Source organism: Hibiscus syriacus, unplaced genomic scaffold (assembly GCF_006381635.1).
Source record: "Hibiscus syriacus cultivar Baekdansim isolate YM2019G1 unplaced genomic scaffold, ASM638163v2 tig00005712_pilon, whole genome shotgun sequence".
NCBI classification, from domain to species: Eukaryota; Viridiplantae; Streptophyta; class Magnoliopsida; order Malvales; family Malvaceae; genus Hibiscus; species Hibiscus syriacus.
The window spans coordinates 185,299-206,360 of record NW_024062065.1 but is presented as its reverse complement, the minus strand read 5'-3'; the positions used below and the strand labels follow the sequence as shown (position 1 = coordinate 206,360).

General features: G+C 36.2%; 3 protein-coding genes across 3 annotated transcripts; all 3 read right to left on the bottom strand.

The window, feature by feature from the left end:
• Positions 1 to 2,548: 2,548 nt before the first annotated feature.
• LOC120199884 (basic blue protein-like) lies at positions 2,549 to 3,043 on the bottom strand. Its single transcript, XM_039200863.1, has 2 exons — positions 2,854 to 3,043; positions 2,549 to 2,763 (listed from the first exon to the last, which is right to left on the bottom strand). The coding sequence occupies exons 1-2, from the start codon at positions 3,041 to 3,043 to the stop codon at positions 2,549 to 2,551; spliced, it is 405 nt and encodes a 134-aa protein (XP_039056794.1).
• An 11,878-nt stretch (positions 3,044 to 14,921) lies between these two features.
• On the bottom strand, positions 14,922 to 16,131 carry LOC120199893 (basic blue protein-like). The gene is made up of 2 exons (XM_039200872.1): positions 15,878 to 16,131; positions 14,922 to 15,342 (listed from the first exon to the last, which is right to left on the bottom strand). Exons 1-2 carry the CDS (start codon positions 16,047 to 16,049, stop codon positions 15,143 to 15,145), a joined length of 372 nt encoding a protein of 123 aa, XP_039056803.1. The 5' UTR covers positions 16,050 to 16,131; the 3' UTR covers positions 14,922 to 15,142.
• A 407-nt stretch (positions 16,132 to 16,538) lies between these two features.
• LOC120199912 (protein SUPPRESSOR OF GENE SILENCING 3-like) lies at positions 16,539 to 20,667 on the bottom strand. The gene is made up of 6 exons (XM_039200884.1): positions 20,569 to 20,667; positions 18,961 to 19,966; positions 18,507 to 18,801; positions 17,679 to 17,923; positions 17,316 to 17,470; positions 16,539 to 17,060 (listed from the first exon to the last, which is right to left on the bottom strand). The coding sequence occupies exons 2-6, from the start codon at positions 19,900 to 19,902 to the stop codon at positions 16,796 to 16,798; spliced, it is 1,902 nt and encodes a 633-aa protein (XP_039056815.1). The 5' UTR covers positions 19,903 to 19,966; positions 20,569 to 20,667; the 3' UTR covers positions 16,539 to 16,795.
• Positions 20,668 to 21,062: the final 395 nt, after the last annotated feature.

The following is a 21,062-nucleotide window of genomic DNA, read 5'->3' as shown; positions in this document are numbered from 1 at the left end:
TCATATTTATAATTAAAAATATAAAAAAATATTCAATTTTTAAATGGTTAATGATAAAAAAATCTATTTAACTTTTATAAATTGTTATTTTACTCCATATTCTTTTTTCTGTAGTATTTTGACATTGATATATTCGTCCTTTGTGTATGAAAATGTTAGAAGCCAAAATATCAAAAAAAAATGGTTAAAGCGTCTATTTATTACTTCCTCTGTCCCATAATTTATATCTTATATTGACTATACAGATAGTTTTAAGAGATATATTTGACAGAGAAAAATATCAAATTTATCTCTATAAGACGATTGGTAGAGTTGATTGATTTATTTTGATAGATGTAAAAATTGAGACGTATAAGGATAAAAAATGAAAAAGTGATTAAGTTTTGAAGTACAAAATTGTAAGCAGATGTAAAATGATTCAAGAACTTTATTATTTTGTTAAAATTCGAAAGCTTCAAGCATATGTAAATTTTATTATTAAAACAATAATAATACACTGATTTTTTTTTTCAAATCTTATCCTTTTAAGGCTCTGATCCATCGGGCCTTTGAGCAAAACTAATCATGACTAAAATTATAAAAAGAAAAGGGTAAATTAAGTGTTTGGTACTTAAACTATTAGTTTTTGATCTGTTTTAATATCTAATCTTTTAATTTTTTTTTTCCAGAACCATCTCTAACGTTTCGTTTTTTTATCTGAGTACCCTGCCATTAAAAAATTAACGCATTTAGTGCCTAAACTATAAGTTTTGGCCCGTTTTAGTACCTAAGCTTTAAAAAAATTCAAAACTTAACGTTAAGTTTTTAACAGTGTACTAAAATAAAATAAAAACCAAACTTTAGATATTATTTAAAAAAGTAAAAGTTTAGGTACTAAAATGGACAAAACTAATAGTTTAGGTACTAAACTTGTAGTTTACCCAAAAGAAAAAAGTTGAGATTGAAATCTAATGCATTTAGGGTTTGTAAACTTTGTATTAGTTATGAATCTTTATTACACTGAGCCTTCACGTTTAAAGTTTAGGGTTAAGGACTCATTGCCCAAAGAAGAGGTGTCATGCATGTTTCCCAATGAGAATGCTCGAAATTGAGGTGTAAAAAAGTTGATTTCAACAAATTCAAATCGCTTTCATTCTCTAATCAAAAACGCACTTCACGGCTTTCTTTGTATGATCAGCATGCGCTGCAACAGTGCAGCATGGCATTGAAAAACGCACAACAGTAATGGGAAAGGAATAGTCTGGCTTTCGACCATCATCCAAATTCTGAGCTTGAAAAGCACCATTGATTTTCCAACAAAAAAAAAAACACTAATCATTTGCAAAAAACACACAACCAAAAAGACATAGATTTGGAAAGTCTGAATTCACAAGGTGAGTTGACAAAGCCATTAACAGTGCTGCTGCTGAGTGGAAGACAAAAACAGCTCACGAACCCATGCTTTGCCCTTATTTTTTAAAAAGGAACCCTAAAAGATACGTATATGGAATCCCGTAGTCGAATATAAACATTATATAGATACATATAGCTTTGTTAAGGTTGCAGTGTGTTTTCATTGTCAAAGCCTAGGGCATCCTTCTTTTCCAAGGTAAAACCATGAAAGTAGACGATCTTAGTTGAACATTTGCCCATATATGGAAAAAACAATTGCTTGAAAAGGCACGCTCATGCACCCTTTTAGTTCTACATATAATCCCCTTCAAGTTTCCAGCTGAGTACTCGTCTTTCTTTGAACTTTTTTTCTCCTTCTTGGTGGAATTATTATCTATGGAGTTTCTCAGAGGTTTTGTTGCAGAGCCAATTTGGCATACTGTCCACCTCCATTGATGTACTTTGGTGGAGTACCGGAGGCGGCCAGTATGTCAAACGGACTCTGTAAATTTCTCTCAGAGAAACCCTAAGAGCAGTTCGTGGAATACCCTTCAAGGATCAATCTTTGCTTTGTTGCTGCAACTTTGAAAGAAACGTAAACCTACAGAAACTCTTCGGGTAATCTCTCTTTGACTTGCTTAGCATGTATTTGTTTATAATCAGATGTAGAATTCAGAGATTAATAGCATGATTTTAATATGTAAGTCAACCATCCACAACAGTTCTGAAAAGATAATTAAAGCAGGCAAATTCGACCTTTTTGTTTTCCCTAACCTTTTCCATCGAATGAAATGGTGGTGTAAAGATGAAAACTTTCACGTTTTTAAAGCACCTTTCATCATTATTGTGAGCATGTGTTCCACTGTCAATGGCTCTTACTATTTCTCTCTTCTTTCTTTTTTTAGTTTCCTTCTTTAAAGGCCTTGGATTCCTACAAGAAATATCATAGAACGTGGCTTAAATCCCAGTATGGTCTCATGTGATCGGTCCTTGTAGTTTATTCATACTATCAGGTTACGAGTAGCCATCATTTATAATAGTCGTATATTTGACACTAACACTAAAGACAATATATAATTGTTGATGAGGCTCAAAGTGCTATAATCGATTTTCATTTATTGCATGGAAATGAAAACAAAAAAAAAAGGGAAAGATACAAATTTATATGTATATGTAGTTAAACTGAAGGTGGCGGTGCAGTAGCGTTGATGGCCAACTGCAACCCAATAGCACAAATATCAGGGAAGCTGCAAATGAAATAATTAGGACCGAATGCAAGCGTGATATTATCGTCCCCATCAAAGAACTGTATGGACTTATCGCTAACAGTGCATGTATCATGCCCCTCTTTATCCACTATTGCAACATCAAATTTCTGATCATATATGAACTCTGCAAACAAAATCAATCGACATCTTATACCATCTTTCGTTCATTCGATTCATGAACATCTCTAATTTAACATGATCGCGAATAATGTACCTAGAACGTCGCCGGCGTGGAAATCTTTTCCTTGAGCCCAGCCTTGCATGGTGATAACCGGATCCCATCCTTCTTCACCTCCGACGATGTAATGCTGCGGCATATACGAATGAACGACGTCGTATTCAAACCAAAATACCATGAAAAACACCATTGCTGGGAGTAAGATTGAGCTACCTATAATTGCCATTTTGTTGATTTTCCTGCACAATACTTGAGAAAATAATGCATTTTATAGAGGTTGAAGATAATTAAAGATGATTTGTGCTATATTCTTTTATGGAAAATAAACTATTTGTTCTTCATATTCAAAGATTTGGTAAAACATTGACCTGATAATCAAGGAAATTGATTTTACCTAATAAGGTAAAGGAAAAAAATATAAAGAAAAGTAAATTGATTGATTTTTTTTTGGGTACACATGGAAAATATGGAACTAAAATCTTAACTAGCTCGCTCCGTTCTTGTCAGCACCCAACATCGCTTTGATTTCAATTGGAGGCGATTGTAAAAGGGAGGAATCTTCCTCTTGAATGAGCGCAAGGTTCGCCAGTTTAACAGCACATTTGTTTCCTTCTCGCTAAATATGTCGTACTTCAACCACCCATCCTTCCTTTATGATTTCTAAACAGTCGTTAACCAGATCAAGTTCTGGAAAATCATCCATTCCTTCTCCATTAAAAATGTCCACAATCCATTTAGCATTCATCTCAAGGATCAGGTTTCTCAAACCAAGCATTTTAGCCAAATTGAGACCCTGTCGAGCCCCCCAAATTTCAGCGATCGAACTATTGACCCTCCCTAATCTCAACATGAATCCCACTTTCCAGTCACCATTACTGTCACGAATCAGACCACCTGTAACAGCCAGACCTGAATTCAATTTATAGACACCATCAGTATTAAGAATCCATCCTCCCTCAGGAGAAAGTAAATTGATTGATTCATGCATGAATAATAATAGTTCCTTACATTAAGGGTATATCAATTCAAGATTACATCCTACGAACAATATATATATATATATATATATATATTAGAATCAATTAGTTTTATTAAAAAAGAAATATTCAAAATTACATTGAATGTTTACAATTATAAATGTAAATTAATCATATTTCTGCAAACATTAATACAAAAACTAGTTATTTAAGATCACACAAAGACCATACAAGGAAAATGTTAAAAACCTAACAAAAAATCGAACAAAAGATAAATACAAATAGATCTGATCATATTGACAAACGAACCGTAAAAGGGGATAAAACTACTAAAAGGCAACCGACAAACCACAAATCAGAATGAGCAAAGTGAAAAAGATATTCACGAATGTAAATAGCGTATCCAAATTCAATCTAAAGGTCTAAAGCAGAGAAAATTAATATTATAATAAATAAGTGTCATAAAAACATTAAAAACTGTGTCATAAAAGCAAAAAAACATGATATAAAGGGTGAGAGATAAACAACCTTAAGATTTTTGAGAGAAAAACGACTATGAATTTTTGGTTGATATAACATTATTATCCTTTTATTTCTTTGTTAATATTTGAATTATAATTACATTCATCATAGTAATACTTTTATTAGTATTATTGATTGTTGATGATGTGACAATATAAAATTATATCACTTGTCAATAATAATAATAATATCATCTATTTATTTAAAAAATCTCTTTAAAAAATATTAAAATTTATAAAATTAATAAAATATTCAAAATAAAATAAAAATTAAAAATAATCAGCTAACCTTACTAAATTTTCTTTTTTTAATTAATCATTGGTATTTGATCTATTAATCAATTAATTCAGATCGAGTTCTGCAGAGATCCATTATGAGGATGACCCTCCCAACTCAATTTACTCCATACACAAACGCCAAGATTTAAACTCTTGATCTTATTTAAAGAATCTAATAATTTATCCAACTGGACTAACTGGTTATTGATAATTCTTTCTAATCCATTAGTCTAGCTTTACTCGTCTGTTTATTTGTATTTTAATCTTCAATGTGTTCTTCATTTTAAAATTTTGTTGCTATGAAAATACTATATCCCAAAAACAAAACGTAAAACACACTATATTTTTAATAACATGGTTTAGCTCAAGTGGTAAGCAGCTTGATATCACTTAAGTAATATCTCAAGTTCGAGTTCTTATGTATGCAAAAAGTCTCCGTTAGGAGACTCATCCCACCAAAACTAGGTGTGAGACCCGGATCAGTTCAGACTAATCAATGCAAAGCACTTACACTAGAATTCACACTCATTTATTTGGTTCTGAACCCGAGAAGAAAACAGATATCCAACGATGTAGAATACTCATGAATGATTGAGATGCTTATGTAAAGATGAAGAAAGAAGTTGAAGAAACAGAAAGTGCAAGGGTATCAACAAGATTACGAAAATCTACAATCATCAAAAAAACAAATATCCATTCCTAACATTTCACCACTTGAAATGTCCCTTGCAATCATGGCCAGAGAAGCTGTTGATCTAAAGATAATGATGTGTCTTTGTGTAAATGCCATTGCTTTTAATTGTCTCAGAAGTCCTCAATGGCATGAAATGGTCCAAGCAATTAACCAAGCACCTAAAGGTTACAAATCACCTTCATTTGAGAAGGCAAGAACATCCTTGCTTGATGAATGTTACAGAAGTGTTGAAAAGGTGTTGGCCCTAATGAAAGATAATTGGTATATTCATGGTGTATCTGTTGTCTCGGATGGTTGGTCTAATTGCAAACAAGATCAACTTATCAATTTCATTGTAGCAAATAGTTGAGGAGCCATGTTTATGTATTGCGGTGTCTTCAATGGAGTGGAGAAAACAAATGGAGTGGAGAAAACAAGGCAAATGATCGGTGAATTTTTACTGGATGCAATTGAAAAAATGGACCCATCAAATGTTCTTCAAATTGTCACAGACAATGCCAAGAATTGCATAGCTGCTGGAAGAGAAGTTCAAAAGGTACATAAACACATTTTTTGGTCTCCTTATGTTTGTCATTCTTTGAACTTGATTTTTAAAGACTTCGCTGAGGCTTTCCCATGGATGAAAATCACGTACAAGTGCGGAAAGCAAATTATGAAGTTTTTTTACTAATTACAAATACTTGCTGGCGTTATTTAAGGCTAATTCAACCAGAATTTTGTGGAAGGTAGCTAAGACAAGATTTGGCTCACATTACATAATATTAAAGAGGCTATTTCAATGATTGAGAGTCTCTTGAAACTACTGTTGTTTTAAGGTCATGGAAAGATTGGATTAACAAACAAGATGCATCAACTAAGACAATGGGTTCTTTGGTAGTTGAAAATATTCATGATGATAACTTTTGGGATGAGGTTAAAGAGATAGTAAGAATTACAAAGTCAATTTACATGTTAAAATTGTTGGTTTTTGGCAAATATCCCACATTGGTTTTGTATAAGGAGGAGAGGAAATTCTTTTGTTATAAATAAAGCCCTCCTACTCCTTAGTTTAACATCCCACAAATATAAGCCTTCTTCTATATTAAAGGTTATTTGTATTCTTTCTTTTTCTTTGTAATACTTCTTCTACTAGTGAAATATTATTTTAGTAGTGTTCGAGGAGGTAGGCATAATTTTGGCCTAAGCTCGTTAAATTTTGATGTTCTCTTTATGTCTATTTAATAGCTATTGTCGGGTATAGTTGTTGTTAATTATTGTCCTATTAAAATTACTTGTCTTGGTAGTTCTGTCTAAGGAAAGTGGGTTTTAAGAGAGACCATTGTGACCCCTCCTCTTTCCTGGGAATATACCTTGGTGTGATTTTTAGTACAATCGTTTTCACACTAGTCACCTAGATAATAGTTTTCAAGGTGAATTTGTTATTGTTGGTGGAAATTAACCTGAATTCCACAACAATTGGTATCAGAGCTCTTGGTTTATTTTAGTATGCTCTGTGGTAGCGGCTTAGGCTGATCTTCCACATCAGAAAAAATTTCCTTGGGATAATTGACATTCCGCATTGGCAGCTATTAAATAGAATTTGTAGCAGAAATGACAAACGCTTCTTCATCTTCAATTTTGGCAAGAAATGTTGTGACAAATGTTAGATTTACAGTGGAGATTTTTGATGGCACCAGTCATTCCGGCATGTGGCAAAATGAGGTTCTAGATGCCCTATTTCAGCAGGGTCTAGACATTGCTATTGAAGGAGAGAAACCAGATGATGTTGAGGAGAAAGAATGGAAGAGGATCAATAGAATGACATGTGGTACTATTCGATCGTGTCTTTATAAAGAGCAGAAGTATGCATTTTCTAAGGAAACTTCTGCAAGTAAATTGTGGAAGGCACTGGAGGAGAGATTTTTAAAGAAAAGCGGTCAGAACAAGCTCTACATGAAAAAGAGATTGTTCCGCTTCAACTATGTACCAGGTACCACTATGAATGATCACATTACTAGCTTTAATCAGCTGGTGACTGATCTGATGAATATGGACGTGACTTTTGAAGACGAAGATCTGGCTCTGATGCTGATGGGATCACTTCCTGATGAGTTTGAGTATCTTTAAACTACTCTACTTCATGGGAAAGTTGATATGTCTCTCAGTGAAGTAACTGCTGCCTTGTATAGTTATGAATTGAGAAAGAAAGACAAACAAGAAAACACAATTGTCGAAGCAGAAGCTCTTGTTGTTAGAGGTCGTTCGAAGAGTCAGAATAAAGGAAGGAGAGGGAGATCGAAGTCAAAGTCCAGATTGAGCAAAGATGAATGTGCCTTTTGTCGAGAAAAAGGGCACTGGAAGAAAGAATGTCCCAGGTTAAAGAACAAAGGCAAACCTGAAAGGGGAAAGACTATCTCAGAATCAAATGTGGTCGAGTATGATGATGCAGATTCAGATTTCGCATTCGCTGCTACGCCATCAACTAGTTGTTCCAGTTCATGGCTATTAGATTCAGCTTGTAGCCACCATATGACCCCCAATAGAGAATGGTTTTTTGATTTTAAAGAACTAAAAGGTGGAATTGTCTACACAACAAATAATTCCCCTCTTGATACACTTGGGATTGGTTCAATTCGCTTGAGGAATCAGGATGGATCAATCAGAACCTTAACAGGTGTCTATTATGTACCAGATTTAATGACAAATCTCATCTCTGTGGGAACCTTAAAGTCAAAAGGTTTAGAAGTGAGAGAAAAGATGTGATTATGAGGATTATCTCTGGTGCACTGGTGATAATGAAGGGAATATGGAAAAGAAACAATGTGTATTACTTTCTGGGTAGTACAATTGTTGGGACAACAGTAGTGGCAGCTTCTACTGATGAATAGGAGTCAGAAGCAACCAGGTTATGTCATATGCGCTTGGGGCATGTTGGTGAAAAATCCTTGAAATTGCTGATAGATCAAGGATTGTTGAAGGGTGCTCGGGCTTGCAAATTAGCTTTTTGTGAGCATTGCATCAAAGGGAAGAAGACGAGGGTGAAATTTGGAACAACAATCCATGATACTAAAGGTATTTTGGATTATGTTCATTCAGATGTATGGGGGCCTTCCAAGACAACTTCATTGGGAGGAACACACTATTATGTCACCTTTTTTGATGATTTTTCCCGGATAGTTTGGGTGTATACAATGAAGACAAAGGATGAGATGCTAGGATTTTTCCTTAAATGGAAAAAGATGGTGGAGACTCAAACAGACAAAAAATCAAACTTCTTCGTACAGATAATGGTGGAGAGTACAAAAATGATCCATTTTTGAAAGTCTGTGAAGAAGAAGGTATTGTCAGGCATTTCACTGTCAGAAGTACACCACAACATAATGGGGTGGCAGAGCGTATGAACCGAACATTAGTGGAGAAGGTTCGGCGTATGTTGTCTAATGCTGGGTTATACAAAGAATTTTGGGCTGAGCTTTGGTCTATGCTTGTCACCTTGTCAACCGCTTACCATCAACTGCTATTGGTGGTAAAACACCATTAGAGAAATGGTTTGGAGTACCTGCTACAGATTATGATTCCTTACATGTGTTTGGTTTCACTGCATACTACCATGATAATGAGTCAAAGCTGGATCCAAGAGCAAAGAAGGCGATCTTTATGGGGATCACCTCTGGTTTGAAAGGCTATCGTCTTTGGTGTCTAGAAACAAAGAAAATAATCTTTAGCAGGGATGTTACCTTTGATGAATCTACCATGTTCAGAAAGGTGACTTCAGAAAAATTGGAGCAGACAGATGGAACTCCCAAACATGTGGAGTTTGAAGGAAGCAGAATTGACCCAAGCAGTAAAGAAACTGATATTGACTCTCCTATGGTAGAAGAAGAGTCAGATGAAGAAAAGGTTCAAACCCAAGAACCTCCACAGTAACATGAATCAATTGCACTTAGAAAGGGAAAGAGGACCATTAGACAACCTGCTCGTTATGCTGATATGGTCTCTTTTGCATCACCAATTGCAATTGATGACGTTCATGCCACTTTTAATGAAGCAGTACAAAGTTCAGAACATAAAAAGTAGAGGATCGCCATGAATGAAGAAATGCAATCTCTTCAAAAGAATCAGACGTGGAAACTAGCTAGTCTTCCGAAGGGAAAGAAGACAATTGGGTGCAAGTGGGTATATGCAAAGAAAGATGGATTTCCTGACAAGAATAACATCCGCTACAAAGCAAGATTGGTGGCTAAAGGCTATGCTCAAACAGAGGGAGTTGATTATAATGAAGTATTTTCTCCAGTTGTAAAACATTCCTCTATAAGAATTTTGTTGGCTTTGGTAGCACAGTTGGATTTGGAACTAGTTCAGATGGATGTAAGAATTGTATTTTTACATGGAGACTTGGATGAGGAAATCTACATAACTCAGCCAGATGGATTCAAAGTTGCTGAAAAAGAAGAGATGGTGTGCAAATTAGAAAAATCGCTATATGGATTGAAACAATCTCCAAGGCAGTGGTACAAGCGATTTGACAAGTTTATGATAGGGCAGAAGTACACAAGAAGCAAATATGATCATTGTGTGTATTTACGCAAGCTACAAGACGGATCCTATATATATCTTCTTCTTTATGTTGATGATATGCTGATAGCTTCCAGGAGTCAGACAAAAATTGCGAAACTAAAGACTCAATTGAACAGGGAGTTTGAGATGAAGGATCTTGGTGAAGCAAAGAAGATTCTAGGCATGGAGATATCAAGGGATAAGAAATTGGGGAGGCTTTTTTTTGTCTCAGAAAGAATATCTGAGGAAGGTACTAAAACATTTTGGCATGAATGAGAAGTCAAAACAAGTTAGTACACCTCTTGCTCCTCATTTCAAGCTCGGTGCATCCATGTCACCTAAGGATGATGCAGAACGGGAATACATGTCAAAGGTTCCGTATGCAAGTGTTGTTGGTAGCTTAATGTATGCAATGGTGTATACGAGACCCGATATTTCACAGGCAGTTGGGGTTGTGAGTAGGTATATGCATGATCCTGGAAAGAAGCATTGGGAAGCTGTGAAATGGATTATGCGGTATATTCTGAACACCGTAGGTGTTGGTTTGGTCTTTCAGCAGGACAAACAAGATGGTCAGTGTGTAGTTGGGTATTGTGATTCAGACTATGCAGGTGATTTGGACAAGCGTCGATCAACTACTGGTTATGTGTTTACATTTGCAAAAGCACCAGTCAGTTGGAAGTCCACCTTACAGTCAACAGTGGCTTTGTCTACTACAGAGGCAGAGTATATGGCAGTTACAGAGGCTGTGAAGGAGGCAATTTGGCTTCAAGGGTTGTTTGGTGAATTGGGAATGGAACAAAAGCACATCAAAGTGCACTATGACAGTCAGAGTGCTATTCATTTAGCAAAGAACCAAGTTTACCATGCAAGGACGAAGCACATCGATGTTCGATATCACTTTGTACGAGAGATTCTAGAAGATGGTGGAGTCATAATCCAGAAGATTCGGACCACTGAGAATCCTGTTGATATGTTGACAAAAGTGGTAACTGCGATCAAGTTTAAACATTGTTTAGACTTGGTCAATATTGTTATAAATTGAAAGATGAATTTGCAGACACTACTGAAGATTGGATTTTTTTGAGAGACGTGTGTGGAATTTGCCAAGGTGGAGATCTGTTGGTTTTTGGCAAATATCCCACATTGGTTTTGTATAAGGAGGAGGGGAAATTCTTTTGTTATAAATAGAGCCCTCATCCTCCTTAGTTTAGCATCCCACAAATATAAGCCTTCTTCTATATTAAAGGCTATTTGTATTCTTTATTTCTCTTTATAATATTTCTTCTACTAGTGAAATATTATTTTAGTAGTGTATGAGGAGGTAGGCATAATTTTGGCCTAACCTCGTTAAATTTTGGTGTTCTCTTTATGTCTATTTAATAGCTATTGTCGGGTATAGTTGTTGTTAATTATTGTCTTATTAAAATTACTTGTCTTGGTAGTTCTGTCTAAGGGAAGTGGGTTTTAAGAGGGACCATTGTGACCCCTCCTCTTTCCTGGGAATCTACCTTGGTGTGATTTTTAGTACAATCGTTTTCACACTAGTCACCTAGATAATAGTTTTCAAGGTGAATTTGTTATTATTGGTGGAAATTAACCCGAATTCCACAACAAAAATTTTGTGATGGGGAAGGTCCTAAGATGGGAGAAATTTATGAGAGGATGAACAATATGTTAGGAGAAATCAAAGATATTATGGCTACTAGGAAATACAAGCATGAGCTTCCTAGCATGGAACAGATTTTGGTGGCGAGATGGGATAAGATGACAATACCTCTACATTGCTTAGGTTTTGCTCTTACACCACGTTTCTATGATCACATTTACTTAGATACTCCTCCTCCCGGTGGTTTTACTCGTAAGGCTCCTAACCTTGACAAGGAGGTGGTTGTGGGTTGCATGGAGGCCTTTGAAAAAATGACTGAAAATGCTTATGAAGAAAAACAGTTGCGAGATCAATTTGCTGAATTCCAGTTGAGGAAGCTAATATACTCTATGCCACAAGCTCAAATGGATGCTGTCACCATGAATGCCATTGATTGGTGGTCCATTTATGAGTCTCAAACTCCAGAATTAGCAGAGGTGACAAAGAAGGTCTTATCTCAATCTATTAGTTCTTCTTCAGCTGAGAGAGTTTGGAGCATTTATGGGCATGTACATAGCTTAAAAAGAATAGATTAAATTGTTCAAGGGCGGATAAATTGGTGTACATTCACTCCAATCTATGTCTTATTTCTCGTTGCACTGATGTGTTGAATATTCAAGCCAATATTGTTGAAAGTAAAAATCAACATGGGCGGCTAAAGAATTCAACAATTTGGGCATCACCAAATTGTTGAAATTGTGAAGGAATATTTACAAAATTGAGTCCTTGAACTTTAGGGTATTTATAAGATTAGTCTTTAAACTTCAATTATAAATACCCTAACCCATTTAGCTTCATAATCATCCCCAAATCATTTTAACTCTCTCTCAAGTGTTTTTGTAAACACCTGTAAATTTTCTCCCTTTATTAAAAGATCTGCAGTAGTCCGGAGACGTAAGCAAAATCGACTGAACTCTGTTATCAATTTCGAGTATTATTTTTCTGCTTTTATTTCGCATTCTCACTAATCTGATTATAGGGAAATTACTAGTTTTATTCCCAATAACTGGTAATCAGAGCTTTTGGTTGTGAATTTTTTCATTTTTTTGTGAGATTACTATTCATTACTATTCACATAAATAGTAAATTTCGTGAATAGTGAAAAATTTGTCGGCGATACGAATTTGTCAACGGAGGTGTTCTAATACACAGTGGTTCGCAAGAATTGTCAGAAACGATTCAAAGGAAGCTAGATTCGAGTGGGAGCGATGGCTGTAGACGAAGGGAATGTGAAAATTGAGAAGTTGAATGGTGTGTTCAAGACCTTCTTGGAAGGACTTAAACTAGGGGCAATGCTCGGGGGAGAGCAAGGTAATGCCCAGAGACTTTCGGAGGCTATAGCTGTAGTTGGAAAGCTGACTGAGCTTGTAGGTGTCAAGCCAAGTAGCGATGTGTCGTCCATGCCCATGCCCAGAGATAGTGGCAATAATGGGAGAGACCGAGAAAAGTTGCAGCAAGGAGATGGTAGAGGAAGCTCTTCGAATGGCCAATGTGAGCCATCGACTGTTCGTAGCCAAGTAAAGACATCGGGAAAGAATGGCAAGGCTAAGTCCAGTGCGAAGAAGAAGGTGAGCAAAGAAAAGTTAAAGTGCTACTTATGTGATGGTCCTCATTTGATTAGAGGATTTCCCGAGAAGCGTCACTTTACAACCATCATGAAGATGATGATAGAAGGAGAAGTATCAGGAATTGACGCAGTTGCAAGTGTTAAAGTTGCCAAGCCAGGGTAAAGACTTGGTCCAATTGAAGGGATCAATGCGGCCAAGCAAGGAACAAGACATGGTACGACTACAAGATCTCAAGTAGTCAATCCAAGATCGAATCGTGACGAGAGTGCAGGTGTCAAAGTAGTCGAGCACAGGAAATGACCCGGTGCGATAGCAAGAGATAAATCCATCAAGCCGAGGGTGCAGAGTGAGCAAATCCGCTCACAAATTTGACTAAAGAAGATGGATTTTTAACCTTCATGTTTGGATTGAAGCCATGGGCGAAGAGAGTGTTGGAGCGAAGGGAAGTCAATGAGTTGTCCAAAGCCTTGACAACCACTGAGTCCATCAAAGAATTTGGAGTCAAGAAAAACAAGACTTCTAAAACAAAGTTGAAAGCCGAGGGTAGTGGCAAGCGAATCCATGATGAAGGCAAGTCAAAGGATGAGGAATGTTGTTCCTCGAGTGGTAGAGAAAATCCACTCAATGATGAACCAGATGGTGAGTATGGAGAAAGTTCGAGTGTCAAAGATGCTAAGCCAATGGTAATAGTCGAGCAAACGAGGGGGCGCAGACTTAAGATGCCATAAGTGTTGCAAAATTACCCGAGGGGAGTTGAGTCATCCAAGGTTTCAATACGAGGAGAGGCAAGAAGAGGCATCGGATTTTGCCATGAGAAAGTGCCGATGCATGATAGCGCAAAGAACTCCAATGACAAGGTTTCAATACGAGGAATGTCAGACTACAGGGAGTAAGAAAGGCTGACGTAGATCTAGAATAACAAGACCATAAATACTGTTATATTGATTGAGGTGTAAAAACAAATTAAAATCAGTCTTCAAGTGGGAGATTGTTGATTTCAAGCTAATATTGTTGAAAGTAAAAATCAACATAGGTGGCTGAAGAATTCAACAATTTGGGCAGCACCAAATTGTTGAAATTGTGAAGGGATAATTACAAAATTAAGTCCTTAAACTTTAGAGTATTTACAAGATTAGTCCTTAAACTTCAACTATAAAAAGCCTAACCCATTTACCTTCATAATCATCCCCAAAACATTCTAACTCTCTCTCAAGTATTTTTGTAAACACCTGTAAATTTTCTTCCTTTATTAAAAAATCTGCAGTAGTCCAGAGACGTAGGTAAAATTGGCTGAATTTCGTTATCAATTTCAGGTATTATTTTTTCGCTTTTATTTCACATTCTCACTAATCTGGTTATAGAGAAATTACTCGTTTTATTTCTCAACATGATGGTCATAAGAATGGTCCTTACAGAAAATGGGATATAAATCCAGAAAGTTCATGTTTGGATGATTCACCTATCGAGTTACAAGAGAAGAGAAGAGATGAGTTGATTTGGAGAATGATCTTGATGAAGAGGAAGAGACTTCAACAGATTAAGGAAAGAATAATTTTTTATTTTTATTTAAGTTGTCTTTATGTCTTTGGTATTTTGTGAACTCTTTTAGTTTTGTTTTCCATGTGACAGTAGTTTTAGTAATGAAGTGTTTAAATTTTTATTTTAACATTTTAAAAAATAAGTCTCTTTAAAACAAAAAAATAAACATATGGATAAATTATTAAAAAATTTATCAACAAATCAAACAAAATATCATCACGAAATATGATCCGAAAATCCGTTTCAAAGAAGTCTATCCCAACAAACGGCAAACGATAAAATTAACAAATTGTGATTCCATATCCATTCCGCGAATCAAAGTGAACCGCGAATTAGGTAACATTGGTTCGGAAACACGCTATATTTTATTATAAAGGGAGGATAAAGTAAACCCCTAAAACATTAATCATCAAGATCTCCACTTAAACCATAATCATCATAGATTTTAATATTTTGGACCACCACCAACAACTGCCCACTCAAACAAAGCAAAGCAAAGCCAGCACTAGATTTGACCTTTTGGCACCAAATATTACATTAATTCTTAAGGCAAACTCGTGGCACTAGGCAGCAATCGCTGCTATTTTCATTCCAGATTGACAGTGACCAACAGAACTGCAGATGAAGAAGTTTTGGCCCTTTCTAAGTTTGATCTGATCCTTGCCTGAGCTGAATACTTTAGCACCTTTTGGTGCTTTGCATGAACTATATCCTGCTCTGTTCACAGCTACGACATTGTGGATTGAAGGGTTGTAATTGAACACTGCAATAACAAACACATGGTCACGTAACTTTGTGTCGGTCACGAGTGTTAAACACACATCTTTATTGATCAAAATTGGTCATGGAGGATAAAGAAGACATAGAGGTTGTGAACGTCTGATCCCTTTTATCGGTCTTTTCTTAAATATTTATAATGATTTTTAGTATGTGTATCAGTCGTAGGATCATTATAACTATTTATAGATAAAAAAAGTTAAATGAATTTGTTGTTAGATTTTGAATTTCATTCGTAAGTCTATAAGAGATCTTGTCGATGCATTCTAATTAGACTAGAAACTTGTATCCAGAGGATGAAGGATATAGGTTAGTCGGAGATTTTAGTGGGACGAGAGGTCTGTATAAAGACCTTGATTGGTGAAAAGTTAACATTTTCAGCGAGTTAGATATGATGAAGATTTGAAAGTTTTCAAAGATCACCTCCAAAGATATAATAAGATATTTTAAAAAAAATAAAGTTCGAGTCGAGTAACATAGACAAAACCTATATGAAGTTATGAACATGTTTCAATACTTACCAAGTGTGTCTCCGGCCCTAAAGCGCTTGCCTTTAGTCCAACCAACAGCGTTCAAGGTCCAGCCACTGCTATCTCCGACTGTGAAAGTTGCCGATCGAACAGACTCAAAGTGGAGCGACAGCAAGCAGAGCAGCACCGTGGCTGCCACTGCACTGCATCTTCCCTGAACCATTGTTTCTCTATAACTTGGAGAAGTACCAGGGGGTGCAATGATTTTCAGAAGGAATGAGGTAGTGAGGAGCTAGCCAAGGGATGTTGGCCCTTATAATGGGGTTGTTTGTTGGGTGATTTGGGTAGTTGGCCCTTATAATTGTGTTTCAATTAGCAATAAAGATAAAGGCAATGTGGGTTTAGGGTAGACGCTAATAAGTAAGAAGTTGAAGAAAATTGGTGAGCTTTGATGAAATTGTTGTGATTATTTAGAAAGAGAAAAGGAAGAGGCTTTATTGACAAAGGAAAAGCTTCTTGTTGTATTTAAGTTTCCGAAATTTACGTGGCTAATAGAAACATATGATGTAAAGAAAAAGGAAAAGTGATAAAGCAAATGATATGATCTTTTACCTTATGGTAAGGTTGATTAATTTAATTCGGGAGGGTGAAAAAGCTAATTAATGGCATTAAGGTGGCATTAATGGCCCTGAAAGCTTAGACGAACATATGAAAAAAAGGAATGAAATTTGACATTGCAAGAGCTGATACGTTAAAGAATCATCAGAAATGTACTTTAAATAATAATGATGATGATCAAGTAATTCAAGTTCCATTATTCCAGTATTCTTCACCATCCGGAAATGCCTTTCCCAGGTCCCTATATCCAAAACTCAAGTCTCTTTGGTAACAGAACTCTATGTATATTCTTTACCTTCGAAGGAAAACATAATGCTGCTTCTTTCCCTCGACGAATAGATTCAATGTCATCTATTCTGTTTTGATATCTGTTGTTCCCTTCTTGTCTTGTCCTTTAAGGCTGTCGGTAGTCTCTTCCCCGGGGTGATCGGGGCTGTACTTTCCCATGAGAAGGGCCAGTTCTTTTTCGAACCCTTCCTCGAGCTCAATCAGCTCCTCCCAGTACCTCTGTGTTATTGCCAACCTTCTGTCCTGATGACTTTTCATCAGCTTCTCCCTCTCTGCCTCGAATTCCTCCATCTTTTTCTCTTGGGTTGTTACCTCCATCTCGGTAGCACTGAAGGTTCAAAATTTGTTAATTTATAAAAACTGAAGGTCCAAATATGTGTTGGACACAGGTCTCAAACACCGAAACTTAAAACGGAAGTAAAAGTGCCGGATAAGGTAGCTAAATGGTACCGATGTGGTCTTTGATGGACACAGCAGTAAGTAACAGGTTAGCAGAAAACAAAAATTGTATGTACCTTCTAGCATGAACTCAATAGGCCATATATGTGATCTAAAACTAGATATCTTGAAGCACAATTCTTACCTGTGCTTGTTTTCATTATTTGTCGGATTTTCGGTTGATTGATTAACTCTCTCCCTGGCTGCCCTCAGCAGCTTCTCAAAATTATCTTCCTTCAACTGTATGGCTTGGCAAATAACATTTATTTTCTCCTTAAAATATTGCTCTTTGGCATCCAACTGGAAATTAATGCATTGAGATAACAAGTTAGAAGATTCAATGTCGATTTAAATATACCGAGTAAAATGTGGATAAGGATCAATGCCAAAAACGGGCATGCCCCGAACTGACTTCCTAAACTTAACCCTAAGTTCAGCTTCCCTACAAGTTATAAAAGCACAGTGATTGGCAAGAGAAGTAAAGAAATACAGAGATTTAGAATGCTACCTCTTCTTTGTTCTGCTCATGCTGCAATCTACTTTTATACCTCACAATACTAGATTCCTCTGTTGTCTGCCGGAGCTTCTCGCTCAGTCGTCCTATAGACTCTGCTAGGACTTGTGAGTGTTTTTGTTCTTGAGAAACCTTCTTCTTAAGTAGGTTAAGCTGCTGACTATCATTGTTTATCTTCTTTATCTGGCTCTCAACCATCTCTTGGTATGATCTCATCTCAAATTTCAGCCCGGACTTACCTGCTTGATCGCGTAGATTATCAAACATGGCACTGAAAGAAAACTACATTGCCTAAACGGATGAAATTGTGCACCTTCCACCATCGTTCATTCGTAAGGTTTAAATTTTATTACAAACCATAGAAGCAAAAGCAAAACATCAGCCACTCAGCACATTCAAATGCGTGGTTATATACTACTCTTAGTAAAATAATTGTATGTTTAGAGGATTGTCACTTTATCACAATTCCCAAATGCGATTAAACTGTCATGCGCTGGATTAAAAGTTGTTTTGAGATTGACTCCAACTTGCTCAAGTAAGCCTTGAGAACTTTCAATTAACAAACTAACAAAGTAATAGTTCCATGCTAGCCAAGTTTTAGTTTAGTAATTTATGAAATGTTCTTTTGCCATTTTTCATTTTAGGAAGCCTTGTATTATTTCACAATCAATCACCTCGTAGCAGCACTCACAAACCACCTTACTGTCTTCCTATGGCAAATCGGAGTTAATTTTCATTTCTTTATCTAGCTTCTAGCCCATGCAAGAACACAAGTACACACATTGACGCAGTATTTTGAGGGTAAAAACAGAGAGAATAGACCTTGAGAGTGTCGATTAAATAAATCCAAGTCTTCTTTCATGGCAATGTAGCCATAGAGTTGGCGCTTCCCACCTGAACAGAATGGAGCCTGTGAACAATCCCAAGCATCCCTATCCCTCCCTTGCTCTTTAAAATGCTTATGCAGACGTGCAGCCTCTAGATATCCTGCTGCTGAGCTCTCAAAGATCAAAACACTCATCCCCCGGTGCCCTTGTGGACTGTATGAATGCCTTGCTTTTACTGCTGCATATGAGCTGAAGTAATTGAGAAGCTCTTGATTTCCCATTCCGGTCCACTGATGAAATGATAGTCAGTACAAAGAAATCAGGAGTATACTAGTAAAAGAGATATTTTACAAAAAAAGCTAGTCTACGTAATGTTTTCTTGGGGGGGTTTGGCAATATAATTTACTGGAAAAGAATACCGAAAACAAACGATGATGGCCATAAACTACCTTTCCGTTTTCATCCTGTTCATATCTTGTATTCATAATGACAACCATTGGAGGCCAAACAATCTCACGATCCGCTACTCTATCATTCAGCCCTTCCCATTTGCCAAATGCATCATTGTCTGGTTTGATAAAAGCTCCTCTCCTCCGCATCTCCTCAACCAAAACTTCAGCAAATGCACGATGCATCTTAGCTCTTCGTGTTGTTTTAGTCATGGAATGAGTCATCAGGGCTTGTATGCCTCGATACCAGTTGATGGCTCCTGGCCCACCTTGACATGCTGGACAGTGCCACCGCCGAACTGGTGAAAGAATCTCCTCAACTGTCAGTTTCTCTAAGCTTTCAAAAAACAAATTGAACCACCTGCTCTTCTTGCGCGCTTCATGGCTCTTCTCATCATCAGAATCAGAAACATAATCATCAATATCATCACTATCATACAAAACACATTTTTCATCATTGTCGTATTCATTATCTTCATTTTCATCATCCAAATTATCACCAGCAGCATGGTCTGGTTTAATTTGGCCATCATGAGAGCTGTTAGTCAAAGCGGAACCAGCTTGATTAGGATCATTCCTTCCATGCTCTAAAGATGAAGATTTTATACCACTATTTCCCCATGTTTTATCACCTTGTTGTTTCCAAGAAACAGCATTCTGAGTTGACCAGGCTTTGTCAGTAGCCTTTTCAGAACCACGATTACCTTGCATCCTAAGTTTCTGAATCACATTCGGATGTCCCCATACATTGGGAGTAGAATCTCGAGAAAACACAAAACTTGCAGCAACTTTATTATCGGATTCCAACGAGTTCTCCTTATCACCATCTTGTGCAGAAGCAAGCTTCATGTCTGTCACATTCCGACATAGTCGATTAACTTGGCGACTAGAAACTTTATACACACTCCGCAAGTCAGGAAATGGATCAGTAGCATCCGCCATTAAGATCTCTCAAAAGCCTTTCCCCACTGAAACTTCTCTTTCTATGAAACCTAGTCCTGGATCACTGATTGAATGAAAACGGCCAATTACTTCCATATATCAAGACACAATTCAAAAGCCTACGACATAACCGAAATTGAATGCGCCAGTTGATCAACAATAAATGTCACACATACAACAACTTGATGAAGACTTAAGAACAAGTAAATACCAACTATACACATATCAACAAAATAACCCGAATACAAGAGTTCTTCAGAAAAATTCTTCCTTTTATCCCATCATGGAAATGACAAAAACTAAAGCAACAAATCATTTTCGAAGTGTAAGATCTCATTGCAAACCTTGTTTCATCTTCCTTCTTGAAGAAATATAACAACGTGAAATTCACTAAGGCAATTGATGAACAAAAACAACCCAATAAAAAAAACATAACGTAAAATAACAGTTTTTTGTTCCCCTCAGTCCTTGAAACTCACATGGAAGGAAACATAAACAGTTAACATCAAACAGCTAACAGCAAAAACGAAAATACAAACTTTAAGAGAGATTCCGATGAAACTGGAGCGAACACAAATGACATGCATGGCTAAAGAGACCAAAAAAATGATTCTTTTTAATGGAAACTTCATAAGAACAAACAGAAAAAGAAGGGAACTTTTTTACCTGATGATCAGAAGAGCCAGGACAGAGAAGGAGATGCCCACAGAGAAAAAGATAGTGGTGAACACAAAGTGAGAGCATTTAAGTTACAAAGGGTCCAAGGAGGAGATTTGTGGTGCAACAATTAAATTAAAATTAATTAATTTTACCTAATATGACACCAACTCTTTTATTATAAAAAGCTTTAATATTTTATCAGTCAAACGTTTATAATTATTATAATAATTTTGTTTTTTTATTAACAGAAAATATCGTTGACAATTACAACAATAACGTAATAATTAATTATATTAACATGATAATCTATTAATACGACAGTTTAAAATATTTCACTCTATCCTCTTATTTTAAGTTTTAAAACATTGTCTCTTATTTCAAATTTTAAAATATGTAAATTCACGCTCCCTATGTTTAGATTTTAGAACCACTTTGTTTAAAGGGTAAATTACAAATTTGGTAATTCAACTTTACTTTCCCTCCTATTTCACGTGTTGTAC

Excerpts from the sequence above, each read along its gene's own strand:
- LOC120199893 (XM_039200872.1), bottom strand. The coding sequence starts at position 16,049 with ATGGTTCAGGGAAGATGCAGTGCAGTGGCAGCCACGGTGCTGCTCTGC. Across the intron at positions 15,343-15,877 it reads TAGGGCCGGAGACACACTTG|TGTTCAATTACAACCCTTCA; the intron begins GTAAGTATTGAA and ends TTGTTATTGCAG.
- LOC120199912 (XM_039200884.1), bottom strand. The coding sequence starts at position 19,902 with ATGGCGGATGCTACTGATCCATTTCCTGACTTGCGGAGTGTGTATAAA. Across the intron at positions 17,924-18,506 it reads ATTTAATCGACACTCTCAAG|GTAAGTCCGGGCTGAAATTT; the intron begins GTCTATTCTCTC and ends GCGATCAAGCAG. Across the intron at positions 17,061-17,315 it reads AATAATGAAAACAAGCACAG|TGCTACCGAGATGGAGGTAA; the intron begins GTAAGAATTGTG and ends TTGAACCTTCAG.
- LOC120199884 (XM_039200863.1), bottom strand. The coding sequence starts at position 3,043 with ATGGCAATTATAGGTAGCTCAATCTTACTCCCAGCAATGGTGTTTTTC. Across the intron at positions 2,764-2,853 it reads CCACGCCGGCGACGTTCTAG|AGTTCATATATGATCAGAAA; the intron begins GTACATTATTCG and ends TTTTGTTTGCAG.